The 15,060-nt window shown below is 44.6% G+C and overlaps 1 protein-coding gene across 1 annotated transcript in view; it reads right to left on the bottom strand.

Annotated features, from left to right (window-relative positions):
- The window catches only part of b3gat2 (beta-1,3-glucuronyltransferase 2 (glucuronosyltransferase S)), a 32,473-nt gene extending 31,187 nt beyond the window's left edge, over positions 1–1,286 (bottom strand). The window contains exon 1 of the mRNA XM_035605209.2: positions 223–1,286. Within this exon, the coding sequence (XP_035461102.1) occupies positions 223–756 (534 nt within the window). The 5' untranslated portion in view covers positions 757–1,286. The remainder of the gene's footprint in view (positions 1–222) is intronic.
- Between the last annotated feature and the right edge of the window lie 13,774 nt (positions 1,287–15,060).

The raw sequence follows: 15,060 nt of genomic DNA, 5'->3' as shown, positions 1-15,060 counted from the left end.
ATTTTCACTGATGACATTTCTGTTATTTCACTCAATCTAACTTGATAATTAAAACCTCTACATCTGCTCTTTAGTTCTTCCTCTACAACGGACACAAAGTTGTTATTGGTGACTTATCAGAGACGCAGTGGGCCCCATGTGTGTTATATTCGTAAACGACGCCACTGTCGATGGACGACAGTGATAACACAGGTAGAACGAACCGACGTCCCCTCTCGTTACCTCTTCAAACAGCTCCAGGCTGTACGTGTTGTCGTCATCCGCGAAGAAGACCACCCCGGGGTCCCGCCTGCTCCGGTGCTGCCGGAGCCACGCGAGGGCCACATTCCTCTGCTCGGTGGCGCGTGGCATCCCGGTGCGCTTGAACCTGCGCGGGGTGAACACGTGCAGGTGCGTGAACGGCACGCGGCAGCGCGCCAGGAAGCGCGCCACCAGCTCCGTGCGCACCGCGGCGTCCTCCACCACGACCCAGTGGAACCGGGGCACCTGGCGGAAGGCGTGGGCCAGCCGGGTCAGCTCCGCTTTCTGCACCGGCCGCGTGTACGTCGGGGTGATGGCGTAGATGACCGGCAGGGCGGACTGGTTGCGCGGGACGCCGACCCGCGGTGCGCCGGTGCGGGCCGCCCGCTGCGCGCGGCCGCTCCGGCCGGCCGCCGGAGCCCGGAGCGTCCTTTTGCTGTCGATGTCGATCATGATGATGACAATCAGGACCCAGGGCAGCAGAATGAAGAAGCGGCTGAACAGCACGGATTTCATGGCGAGGCTGAAGTCACCGCGCGCCCTCTCCTCCACTCACTCCATCGCAACTCCAGGAGCCGCGTCCCGTGTGGTTTTATTCTTCACAACCAAACAACAGAAACCAGCAGCCGGAGTCCAATTCAAACTATTGTCAAGCACAAACCCCTCTCCCCTGTCTCAACGGGACCGTTTCCCCCGTGGTCCCTCTCCTCCTCCTCCTCCTCCTGCTCCTGCTCTTCCCTCGGATGGGACTTGAGCCCGTCTTGGTCGTTCCACCCTGCTCCAGCTCACCCGCACAGAAGCTCAGTTAAATTCCCATGTTCAGTCGTCTTGGAGCTAATGAGTGATTACCCGGGGAGGAAGAAAAGGAAGAAAAAAAAACAACAACCCCTCCAGCCCCGGCTGCCCTCCTTGCAGCGGAGCGAGCGGCGATTACCCACCCGATGTGCGCCGCGCCGCCCCGCCGAGGAGCATCACTTGGCGAGGAAGGAGCGCGGCTGCTCTGACTCCGAGGATAACAAGGGAGGAGGGGAGGAGCAGGTGCAGAGAAGAGGAGGGGAGACTGGATAGGGGAGAGAACCCGGGGAGGGAGAGCGACGTAGGCTGAGTGAGGAGAGAGAGAGAGAGGGGGGGGGGGGTCGTGCGCATCACTCATAGTCCGCCGAGAATAAACCCTGCTACATGTTCATAGGTTAGAATGAGTGCCGTTTATATTCCTCTTGTTTAGTACGGCGTGTCTAATAGTTACGCATGTTGCTGTCACTTTAAGGGAAGGAGCTTACGGAGCTTGTGATGTCCTGGACATTAAGGTGTCAAAGTGTAAAAAGTAATATGTGAAGAACATTGAGGCACGAGCACAAACACGGAGATGGAGAGAGCCACATGCGTCGCCCATGTTGGGTTTGTGCTCGTCCTGTTAAATACGAATCTGGAACCACGGGACATGGCTAAGGGCTGCTCGAGGGGAGTTCCATGGGTCCCCTGGTGGTAACACAAGAAAAGAAATGGAAATTCAGAAGCCTCTTGCAATGCTGCTTTTCACCCTCACCTCCATTATCTGTCCTAATGCTCGCGTAGATTATTCCAAACGAGTTCCTTCAAACTGTCATGGATCAGTGGTAAGACAAAGACACGGGCTATTCGGGGTGACTCCACATACTTGAGTTCCGCAGGTCCCAGAGAAATACTTTTAAGAAAATGAACTGGCAAGAAATTGCCAAATGCTTGCCAGTTATTCTGCAATGAATGATAATTCACAAAATCCATTGATTAACAGAAAAACTAGTCTAATGTAAGCCTGGGGGTTGTTTCCACATTGCTCAGACGACAAGACATGAGGCACAACGGTTGATTTGTAGAGTGGAAAACAACTGACGTGCCTCCCAACGTCTCGACAAAAAGACTATCTGAATTGCTTGAACAACTGAACAACAACTGAACTGTAGAGATGCTGAGACAAAAGAGAAACGATGCTGTGGTCGCAGTGAGGACATGTGACACTTCCTTTCCGATCACTGACGGCACGCAAGGTGGCAAGCGATGATCGCTTCGGAATCCAACATGTTGTCATCTGCTGCATGTCTCCTGGTGAGGTCACGGCAAGAATTTATGACCTCACCGCCGCCTGATCTGACACACTGGCCATCTCGAAAGACTAACACTTCACGGGGAGGGATGTGTTGCTGATGATATAGCCTCTCCTCTCTCTTGTGTCATCATCATCATCATCATCATCATCCTGTGACTGATCAAGGTCACGTCTAACCACAGCTGACATCCCAGATACAGGGCTCGTCTGAAGAGGATTGGATCAAACAGGGGTCACTGGTCTCGCGGATCCATTGAAGGGTCCTTGAGACAGATAAGCGCCCGAACTTCCCCGGCTTGCTGGTGTTCTCCACCTGAGGCCAAGGAGCTAATCGATGGTGGTTAATTATGCACGCAGCGCGGATCAAGAGATCTGTCTGATCCCGGCTAATGGAGTTGGTTCTCACCGAACTAATAGCAGGCAAACAAGCTCATAATTTCACAGGATGAAAGGCCCTTTGATTGTTTGGATTAGGCAGCGGCCCCGGAATGCTAATGTGTGAGGAGGACGGGAGGAACCACCGGAACTTTTTAGATAGTTATTGGGTATTACATTGCACTTAAACAAAATGGCTTTCGGTGGCTTAATCAATCTCATGCTCAATGATTTGGGTGAAAACCAAGTAATGGGCTTACTCAATCATAAATCACTTGTAAGAGTCTGATGGAGTGGTTTAATGGTTTAAAAGGCTCTATTCCAATATAAGATTGTCATGCTGCATCAGCCTTGATTGCATGTTCTTCCATCTGTTCACACACAAAGAGCAATTTGGAAATCAAGCATCAAGGAAAATGTCATTTTGACTGAGATACATTTTGACTGAAATTGTTTTCGATATTATTAGTAATTTACACAGAGGGGGGGGGCTGTTCTAAGAAAGAGAAATGTAAATCTTGGATTATCTGGCCAGAATTGCAAATGCATTTTTAAAAAATTTTTTATTTGCCTATAGTTGAAGCAGGCCCAGTTGTGTAATATTTGATTCTTGTAGGAATCGATCAACAACGCCATAAAATCCTGCCATTTTACTGGTACAATAAACATCAGACGTACTGCTCCTTTAAATCCTGCCATCACATTTTGCACTCATGTCAGACTGACCACATTATTATTGACGTTTTATTCACAAGTTGTGTGTGTGTGTGTGTGTGTGTGTGTGTCTGTGCGCCTGGCTGTACGTGACAGTACATGACAAACGACTGAAAATAGTGTGGGGCCAAAAAGCAAAAAATAATTTTCTGTCACACAACCGGTCCCGCCGCAGATACGCTATGCTCGCATCGCCCTTGCGACGTAGAGCATCCGCCACTGAACAACAGCGAACAATCAAATTACCTCAGCGTGTCGTTAATTCTCACAGCTAAGGGATGCATTTCCAAATTAAATGACAATTTACCATGGCAAAGATTTGTCAGGTGATGTATGTGATTTTTTTAATGGCCAATCTGCTCTGGAGACAGAATCAAATCGCAAAGGGCAGGAAGCAGAGAGTAAGATTAGACATGAGTCCAGTGGAAAGCAAAGGATAAAAGAGCTAGCTGAAGACTCTTGCTACTAACTTAAACAATAAAATAGTAAGTGAAAATAGTATAGTAAAAAAATATTCCACAATAAATTTGGATTTTATATATATATATATATATATATATATATATATATATATATATATAAAATCCAAATTTATTGTGGAATATTTTTTTTTTAAAATCCAAATTTATTGTGGAATATTTTTATTCCACAATAAATTTGGATTTTTTATATATACATATATAAAATCCAAATTTATTGTGGAATATTTTTTTTCAATCACTAAAAAAACCTAGCACACATTGTATCAGGCTCTGCAGCTTTGAAATGCTTCACTCCAATCCAAATTACAAAACCTCACCCGCTCCATCATTAGACCCTTACATTGAAAATATTGATTAATGCAGTTCAAACTTGCTGTAAATATTGACTCAATTTGCAGCGCAATGTCGACCAGTTTGCAAACTTGTGCCTCTTCCTCGAAAAAGCTGTCCAGGTTTTTTCTATCAGCCGGTGTTTTTCTATTGCTGCCTCCGGAGCAGCTGTGGGCATTATTTGTCCAGTGTAAACTGCAATCTGCGCAGCATTACCTGAGCACTTTGTCAAAACGTGATAGGGAGTAGATGCAGTAAAGAAAAGAAAAAATCCTGTTCATTTTCAGGTAATCTGAGTTTATTATTCTTTCACCCTCTCAAGACATACACAAGCCCCGGTCCAGCTCTGAGCTTTGCAGTTATTAAAGAGCGTCACAAGTACACAAGCTGGTCCCAGTAAAGTCGACCCTGGATGATGGGATTTCCAGCAGAATAACCTTTGACACGGAGCTGAGTCTGCAGCCCGTCACCAGTGTAAGCTTGGTTCCAGAGATGCTGTTGATGTGATCCCGGAGGCTTGGCTATTATTTGACATCATGTCAAATGTCACAAGTGTGTGTGTGTGTGTGTGTGTGTGTGTGTGTGTGTGTGTGTGTGTGTGTGTGTGTGTGTGTGTGTGTGTTTGTGTGTGTGTGTGTGTGTGTGTGTGTGTGTGTGTGTGATTGAGGTCGGAGAGGAACGTGCACAGTGGTGACACTCAATGACTCACACGGCGCCTACTGGCAGAGAGGTGCGAGAGTAGGGTCGCGGAAGCTTTTTCCTATAAAGAGCCATTTCAGTTTAACATCCTCGGAGGTGGCTGGATTTCTTTCTCTTTGGCGAGGCGTCTGACGTCAAATGGTAGTGACGGTGTCTTTGCCAGAGTCCACTTTTGAAGATATACGTATGCTCACAGCAGCAGAGATGCCATCTGCAGTGCATGTCTCCTCAGAATGGGGGAAAATTGCACTGATATGTGTTACACAGGTGATAAAATGGCGTATATTAAAAAAAGAGCTGGAGAGAGAATGTGTCGATGCGAAAGATAGAAAACTCTCACAATGAGGACTTGTGTGTGTGTGTGTGTGTGTGTATGTGTTTGTGTGTGTGTGTGCAATGAAGGAGGCAGAACTATACTACTATATATATACTGTATAGTCAAACCCTGAGGGGGCCTAACTGTCATCCCCTTAAATACAGCTCAGACAGATGATGGAAGATGGAATGGACAAAGGAGTGAGCCAATGTATCGCCCGCAGGGAAAAACTGAATAAAAAGTCAAAGATTGAATGAAAGCAAGTAAGACAGGAAGAGAGAGAAAGAACAAGAAGATGGAAAAAAAAAGTAGAAAAGGAGAGGAGGGGAGAAGGTGGGGCTATAGACCGATGTTTAATGATGAAGAAACATCCACAGTGTTTGGAGTCAGACCTGCTACAGGAATGCCATGACCTGCTACCTGGAGCACACCGGCCTCAATGTGCATATAAATCTTGGCTGAAAATGCAATTATGATAATTCACAGAGTACAATTCAATTCGAGGGGGCAATTTGAATCCGTTCAAAAATGGCAACCCGATCACAACAACATTTGTCAACACCATTAGCATAGAAATAAGTTTCTGTCCGGCACTTCTGCTGGTGGATGACTTGATGTATTCTGCACCTGGATGAAAAGTCATTCAGAGGGGCCGCTTGACATTTGATGGCATCAGCTTGAGAAAAGAGGAAAAAAACTCTTTTAGATGTTTTGGTCAGTCGGTTGATCAGTATCCTAACTCCAGGCATTTTCAAAAACATGGAAGGAAACAACAAACCTAAATTTATTTGATATTGATCCCCTAAATATGCCAGATTTTCATATTTATTCCCTGACAAATCAGTGAAAATCTAAAAAAAAAAATTAAAATTGCCCTATCATGTAATGTCAAAGAAAAAGATAAAAGAATTTTTGTATGGTCTTGATCGCAAATTTACGAGTCTTCTTCTAAACAGCATGGAGTTCACTTTGTAAATTAAAGTTCATTTAGAGTAAAAAAGAAGACAAAGCACCGTTTGCATCGGAGCATGGATACAGCGTGATTGACAGCTGGTAGCCTTCAATCGGTGCATTGTCACAGGTCTCGGTAGCAGAGGAGACAAGCTCTCAATCAGACCCACCTCCGGCTCCAGAAACAAACCAAAATGGCGCTGATCAAAATGATAATCTCTAGGCTGATTTTAGCCGTTGCCAGGTATGTTAAAGACACAGCTTTTTATTGTGATCCTTTTTATTGGCAAATAGCCCCATAGCCCCAGCCTATGATATGTACATCTGCAATCTGTGTGGGGCTGGAACACTTCTTACATTTTTCTGCCAAGTCAATGATGGCAGCGCGACAAGCCATGCCTAGTTGTGCTGCAATAACACCACCATCATCAGTAGGTGCTCTAAAATCATGTAATGTAGACAGAGGGTTAAGAAGTAAAACTGAAACTTAACGCTGTTGAGTAGACACAATGAACCCTTGGTGTATCTCACAACTCTTGATGTAAAATAACTATAGTTTGTTCAACTTATCTTGAGTGCCTCAACCCAGCGGCAACCCACCATTTTGATCATGTGACCCATTTTGACCAGCACCATGTCGTTGTTTGTTTACACCAAACTTAGAATCGGGGATGGCGGGTCCGACTGAGAGGTCGTCCACTGTGCGGCCACCTACGCCTGCAACCATGCACCGATTGGACGGGCCAGCTGTCAATCACGCTGTATCAACGGTACGGTGCTTTATTGTCTATTTTACTCCACGTGAGACCACAATTGGTGTGTTGGTGAAGGCATGAAACTAGCGATTGAGACCATAAACTCATAGACTTCTATAGAAACTGACTTCTTTTTGCAACGAGCTGAGTCGCCCTCTTCTGGTGATTTCAGAGACTACAGGCGTCAATCACTCTCACATTGGCTTCACTTCCGGACCCTGTGACCACGTCCATTTTTATATACGGCAACAACATGAATGCCTCTGAGGAGAGAGGGGGCCCAAGTGTCCGCCTTTGTCCCCATTTGAACGACGCATCCCATTGGGAAAAGACACAAAATACATAACAGAGATTCAGATTTGGGAAGCAGGCTTGATGCAGCCCGGAGGAGGCAATGCTGACAGTTTTTCTGGCCACTTGGAAGTGCGTCCATTCAGAACAAGTGTAAACACTTATAAACACAAATATACCCACATGCTGTCGGACGTGTTCTGACCACACGTCACACGAGCACGTTCGTTTGGATTCGGGTCAAGGTGAACCACAGTATTATTGATACAGTAAATATATTTAACTGCCACACATGGACAGTACTGAACAATTCAAATATCGTGTCTGCGTTCATGTTCATCTTTGTCTTTCCTGATTGAAATTTTTTTTCTTGAAATGAGCTTTCAATGATCCCACTGTGTCAGCAAAGCTGTTTTTCGGACATGAATTTTAGAAAATGTCCAGAGCAACATTTGCAAATATTTCTCACATGTTCCCCCCGGGAAATATTAAGGAAAATGTCCGGACTTCATTGTCTGAACGAAGCTCAGTCCTTTGTTTCAGACAAGGCTTGTGGATAACTCCCACCTAAAATCATGTTTCTGAAAAGCATATTGGAACACTTTCTAATAGTGAAAAACTATTTCTCTGTTCCTTTTTTTTTGGATTTCATCAGACTGAATCTCTGTAGATTTTAAAACTATCCATCAACAAAATACATCTGAGGCTCTAACAAAGACGTGTTCCTGGTTTTACAGATTTCTTTGACCATTCGGTTGAAAGCTGAACAATATTAGACTGTAAGAAAGCTCAGTTCAGTTTTATTCTATTTGTATTATTGCACCAAATCACAACAGACATCATCTCGAGGCACTTTACAGAGAAAGTCACACTATTACAGAGCGAAACCCACTGGTTCCACGACGAAAAAGTATTTTTTTTGCGACAGTGGAGGCGGAAAAAAAGTCCACAAAGGGTAAAATTGCCTCTTCTGTAGAATGGCAGAACCTGGCAGTACATACAGAATTTATTCTCAGGCCCTTAAAATCAAATCTCCAAAGAATAACTGTGTTCCTGTGCCTCCCTCCGGTCAGACCGACTGGATAAAAATGTAATAAAGATTTTCTCTCACTGTCTTCCCAGTTTCTCTCTCTCCTTGCGTCTCTTTCCCTCCACCTCCTCCCACTTGTGACGCTTTTGGCTCGACCCCCCCCCCGCCGCATCTCACGCCCTCTCTTTTATATTTCAGTTGGTATTAATCTCTCCTTGCCGTCCCCGCTCTCTGAGAGCACTGGAGCAATCTGAGCCGGTTTGTTTGAGGAAAAACAGTCCGAGGAGACGGTGCAGTGCAGAGGCACGCGGCAGTCGGTGACGATCCGTCTTGGAGGAGTCCATCGGCAGCTGGGACCTGACATTGGCAGACCGGCTATCGGCAGCCTCTGAGTGCACATGTCTACACTGAGCGCCTTGCATGTGGACACGAAGGTGGCAAAATCTCACTTGGTGTCTCACGTTCGGCACGCCGCTACACACCCCGTCCTTTTTTTCTCGGTGACCACATTCGCTGCTGGCTCTGCGCCCGGCTTTCTCTTTGTGTACAACACAGGCCTGGACGGAAACAAATGCTTCCCCCCCCCCCCCCCCCCCCCCCGTGCTGTCTGTGCAGTGACATTGATGGCTGCAGCCCCTGCCAGCGCGTCGCCGAGCCAGGACAGGAAAGTCTCTCGAGCGTGCCCAGCAACCAAACAAACTCCTGTTTGACTAACCTTGAATTACCGGCGATATCTAGGGGGCCACTGGCATAACAGAGGAGGCATTCCCTTTAGAAAACGCGCCGTCAATGTACACTTTGTGCGCCGTGCGTGCAGTCAATGTCAATCACATGTCGGGCGTTTGGCTGAGCGAATGGGCGTTGAAGTGCTAGAGGATGCACGGGAGGATTTTAAATGTGCACTATTAGTCGGTTACGGATCTGTTTCCATCCCCAATTTATAGGATATGAGCAACCCCTATTGGTCGTATCAAAAAGGAAAACAACAAGCAAAACACTACATGTGATTGTTCAGTTCTTATGGAAGAAATATAAAAGGAAAAATGGAAGTGGTCTGATAACCCCATGTGATTTATTTGTCATAAATTCTAGTTGAGGGAAGTGAAAACATTTCCAGGATTTGTCTCCTAATCTACACGGGCACCAAGTTGTTGCCAGGCCCCGTCCCCGAGGAACACCGGTTAGCTGTGCTTATTTACAGGAGTGGACAGTGCTTTCTGAAATGTCTTGTTGCTGTCAAACCCATGAGTCTCCTGCTCGTGTGACATTCTTGTCTGCTGTCGCGTTGATTCAAGGTCCGAGTTCCAAGACTCATGAAGATTTTGCCATGTCAAGTCTCGACTTGACTGTCAAACCGTATAGCTGCTTTCAGACAGGCACTGGAGTCCAGACATTGATGATGACCATAAACAAAAAAACACTGATTCCCACAGCGGCAGCGTCGTCACGTCCGGACTCCTTCGCGATCGACCCGGACGCCGCAGAACGTTCCTGAAACGTTCCCGATGGTCTGAACGCATGGGGAAAATGTCTTTCCATTTTCATAGAATCTTATGACTGTACAACAGAAGAGACTTCATAACAGTCCCATTCGTTAGTGTTGCCAGAACATACTAATTTCATAAAGAGAGGCGGGCCTGTTCGGCACAAGCAAAGCAGCGGCCATTAGGAGACAGACACACACACACGCCTGGGATAGCCACAAAAACAACCTGGATAGGTTAAGGAAAAGATCCTGAACATGCCAAAAGACCGCTGAAAGAAAGGTGTGAAGACCAACGGTCTTCTGTGTCTAAGTCATGAAGTTTAAATTCTGTTGCCACACCGCTTCATCCTGTGCCGCCCGACCGTTATTGCCCACGGCCACCCGAGCTTTAGGACCATTTTCCAAAGCTTTTGGCCACGATGGTGGCCTCTTGTTGCGAAAAAAAGTTCCCTTTTGAAATACATCTGGCCAGCGAGGAAGGTTATACCGTCCACCGTGCTTTCTTTGAAGAAGATATGAGGGAGAGGAAGTGGAAGTCCCCCCAGACATTCATCGGGTTCCAGTGCACACCGCTGTAACTTTCACTGTCCAATCCATCTCCTTCCATCTGTCTCACAAGAGTCTACAGGAGCACCGAGCGCTTCCATCCGTCACCTGGCGCCCTGTCTGATTCTGTCTGCCCGGGGAGCTCAGCTTATCAGATTCATATTCAAATTCAAATATGAAACCGGTTGTTGTTGTTGTTTGCTGTACCGTATAATGTTTGTTGGTTATTTTCGCTCTTGGCACCCTTGGAGTCTTTTTACAAGAAGTTATAATTTGTGTTTGATGCCATTTTCCACGACCAATTACGTTGGTTGGTGTATTGATTTGACAGCAATTTTTTTTTTGTGGCCGCTGGTTTCATTTGCCACCAGTTCATTTTCTTGCCGTGGCGGACGAAGGATTTATCACGGGGGCGACGTCCGCGCCTGTAGCCTTCGGTGTATGTAAACAGGTCAGTGTGGACAGCAGCCCCATCTGTTTCGCTGACACTTAGTCATTAGCCATGAGCCACACTGTCGGCCTGAGAGATTAGCTGCTCGCGCGCCGCTGCTCAGAAGCTGCAGGGGAGGAGAGGATGGAGGTGAAACTGAGGCAAATGTGTTTGTGCGCGTGACATTGAACAGTTTGGAGTGAACGGGGAGCGGGGCTTGACAGATATTCGGAGCCCTTTTTTCACTGAGAGTAACACAGATGTATTTATTTTTTTGCAGTGCGTCACACAAACAGTTGACGTGAGTTCAGCCAGACGTCCTAATTACAGAAGCAGTCGTTTGTCACCAGCCCTAATCTGTGCTGATTGCTGATTGCTAATCCTCAAGGGCTCGACGCGCCGCGCCCAGATTGTGATTTCGTAGCGGTCCAGGTGTTTTTCCCCAGAGCGAAAGCTTTCCCTTTCCCACTCCTCACCGTCGCAAAGACACGTCTCGTGCGGTTGCCGGCATCACAACGTTTCAGGGTGAACCTGTTTATGACGGAAGTGTGATGCGGACTATGAAGAGGAATTCTTTACCAGAGGAGCAACTCTTTCTTTTAACACTTTGATCCATCGTTCATAGTGAAAATCAGCATCAGCATTTTTACATGTTAGATTCCCTTTTTTTTTTCTTTGTGACCACAAACGAGAGAAAGACAGTTTTATAAGGAACTGTGCTGAAGTGATGCAAATCTCCCAGTTTATATATGACTGTAGTGCGGTGCGGAATGGAGTATTGATCCTTATAGTATTGTAAAGAACTTTACCTTCAGTGCAGTCCCACAGCAGATGGAGCACATTTCGTACAGCTGTGACGGAGCGTTGTGTCTGTTATAAATTACCCTCCTAATTCCCATAACAGTATGGGTGTATTTACTTATTTCCTTTTTAATTTTCTCTGACAAAGACTCGGTGACCTTCCAGTGTTTATTTGGCAGCGGCACAGATCACAAATGATTGTCAGTCCGATTGATTGGCGAGAGATATTTGCTGAATGTATTGGACTCTGTGCCTGAGTTCTAACAATTTACCGTGAAAACAGATTCATAATTTGAATTCAATTTAAAAAATTCTTCTAAAAAACAACAACAATGATGCATGCCGTCACAATGACTGTTCATCTACAGCATCTCCTGCGCTGGCTGACTGAAGCCAGCACATTGTGTTTCAACTGTGACGTTTGACCCTGGGAAGGTGTGAGTGATACAAAGTGGGGTCCAGCACGTGTGTTACAGACGCCATCTCTCTTGAGCTGCGTGTGCCTACATGTGTTCTCCCTGGCCAACGAGTTGGCGGGTGAACAAGGCGACGACCTGTCTGACGGCCGCTTGGCGTCACAGGTGGGAGAGATACGCCCACGGGACTCTATTTATTGTAAATTTTCACTTTAATGTGAGCTTTCAGTTTGAGACGTAACTAAATAGCTAACCTGTTACAAGAACAGTAAATTCCATTGATGCAACATGAGTCATTGAAAGCATAATTTCATAATATCTATAAATATGCGTGACTTTATTTCGTTGTATTTCATTCTCTTATGACGTAGATTGGATTTTCACTCCATCAGCGGACCGCTACGTTGAATTTGCAGCTTTTGGGAGGAAACACTATTTTGTTAAACTTGATTAGATTAATGCTTCATTTTAATATTCATAGAGTTGCTTATGGACCAAATACTGCAGATTATACCCACACGGTGCTTTGTGGGTTTACTATTAAGACAAATAGTTTACTGTTCATTGAAACTTGCAGCAAGACAATGGCAACATTTCACACAACTCAGTCTCCTGCTGTTGTAGGAGAGTTTGAGTTTGTGCGACATGCATCCACGATTACCAGAGAGTGCAACAACAGAACAATAAATATTACAGATGTCACATTGTTGCACTTCACACTCTTTTTGATTGACAGGTGACTTATGGGGAAAAAAACACTCTACACACTATAATAAGGTCAGGACACTAAAGATGAAAAAGCGACTCAGGTCTGTCAGGTTCGTCATGAGTGCAAACTGCCCTGCACATTAAACACAAGGGATTTGATGATCGGGGTCTGTCCTTTCTTGCTGTGATAACCCCGTGTGTACTGTACTAACACTGTATAATACTGTAGGTACACACACACACACACACACACACACACACACACACACACACACACACACACACACACACACACACACACACACACACACTGTGGAGGGGCAGGCAACCAGACAGCCCAACAGTATTAAATTGAAAACACTGCTCTCTAGTGGTGAACATACTGTAGGTACAGCAGAAAAGAGAGAAAGAGGCCAGTCACTCTCAGAGGAGGAATCACACTCACCCTCTAATAAAAATCTGTCCCTCTGCATCCATGAAGTTTTTTATTAATAATCGTGTTTTTTACGCACCACCTATTAAACCTTATTTGCGGATAAGGGCATATATACACACCCCATCCTTTCAAAGACATTTACAGACACGCAGGTGACTGTGTCCCAGCAAAGCCATCATAACTAAATTACAATTTATTCATCATTAATGATGTTATTGTATGTCCACTTGCAAACAGTTTATTTGATGTAGTGTATTTCGATTGAAGAGTCCAAAGATCATATGTACATCTATGTGAATTTATCAAGTATAACATTCTGTTTCACATGTGATATTAGATGTGAAATACATGTTTGGTGCATAATCTCTGACATTAAATCATTATATTATGTGAATTTATGAATCCCCAAAAACTCCCATTAAAGCTGCAGTCATCAAATGTTCTTTTGTTCTTTGTCTTTGTGGAAGTTCAATTCCACAACAAGCTGAACGTCACACAAATGTGACACGTATAGTTCATAAAGCCAACAGGTTAGTTCCATATTCACACATGCAGCAGACGCTGAGCAACATTAGCAATAATCTCTCTCCTCTTTGCTCTACTTCAGATTTGTGTAATAGTTTTATGTGGGTTTGTCACTAAGAGCGACTCTGTTCACATTATATTTAGCTTTAGGTCTGGTAAATATTAAAGCCAATTTATTTTGATGCCAAGAAATGAATCAAGACAAAATGGGGATAAACGACATCAAAACAAATAGACAGCACAATTCGAAAAAAGCCTAATAAAAGCTGGTAAAAACAATAAAACTGCAGAGAGAAGTCAACAACAAAAGATGAGCCTAAACATCATAAATTGTTCACCTGTGATTTAATTGCCATTTATTAGCTTGTTGATCGTCTTCTTCGCTTGCTGTCTCTGAATCAGCTTCTTTCTCTGTACCACCTCGTCCAAACTGTTCATTCAAGATGACTTGATAATAGTAGTGATCTGATTCTAAGAATTCCTCCATTAACAATATCTGATTTGTGGATGTGCCTCGTGCATGACATCTAAACTGACAACAGCAAATCATCTGCAATCACTCAAAACACCCCTGGAGCATTATGACTTCCCTTCCTGTGAACATGCCTACATGCTGACAAGACAACAACTACGCGGTCGATACTCTGGTGCCGACTCTCGGTTGCCACATTTCTCAGTTTTACTTGATTTCATAATTTCACCGAACTTTCTTCTTACTGGAAGAATGACTTTGCCCCGACCTTTGTGACATACTTTTAAACTTAACCTCACCCTTAACAGCTGCAGCAGCAGCCAAGAGGAGAACTGGCTGTGCATCATCACGTCAATGTCACAGGTGTCATTCATGCTCGCAAGAACCGTGGTTTCCCCTCCTGGTTTCTCTTCCCAGTGTAAGAGGGGGTGACTTACAGGCTTAATCAAAACCAAAAATGTCTTCTAATGTTGGATTCATAGAAGCTTTTCAAGGTTAATTATCCTTTGAAGAGCAGGACACCTAAACCATAAACTATGATGATACTAAGGCCAATGCAAATTCCTGTGGTGGAAAAGGTACGCAGATAATTTACTGAAGTGGAGGTATTAATAACACAGTGTAAAAAAATTGGATTATAAGTAAAAAAAAATCCTGTATTTAAAGTTACAAGTACAGGAAATTTGCCAACAACAACAATTTCAAACAGATTAATCGCTTACAAGTGATATCATCTGATATCTGATACATAAAGGAGTCTCAACCAGAGGTCACAAGAGAATTTTAAGACTTAACAATTCATTATCACGTTTTTTTTTCCCAGTAAAATCTTGAAATGTAACTAGTATCTATACCTGTCGAATACATGTAATGTAGTAAAAAGTACAATATTTATGTCAAGTACCTATTTTGTTTAATTGAAAGACAAATCAATTCAGATTTGGACTTTAAACAGACAACCAATATGTTAT

The sequence above is a fragment of the Scophthalmus maximus genome, chromosome 10 (assembly GCF_022379125.1).
Source record: "Scophthalmus maximus strain ysfricsl-2021 chromosome 10, ASM2237912v1, whole genome shotgun sequence".
NCBI lineage: Eukaryota > Metazoa > Chordata > Actinopteri > Pleuronectiformes > Scophthalmidae > Scophthalmus > Scophthalmus maximus.
This window is presented reverse-complemented; position numbering and strand designations above follow the sequence as displayed.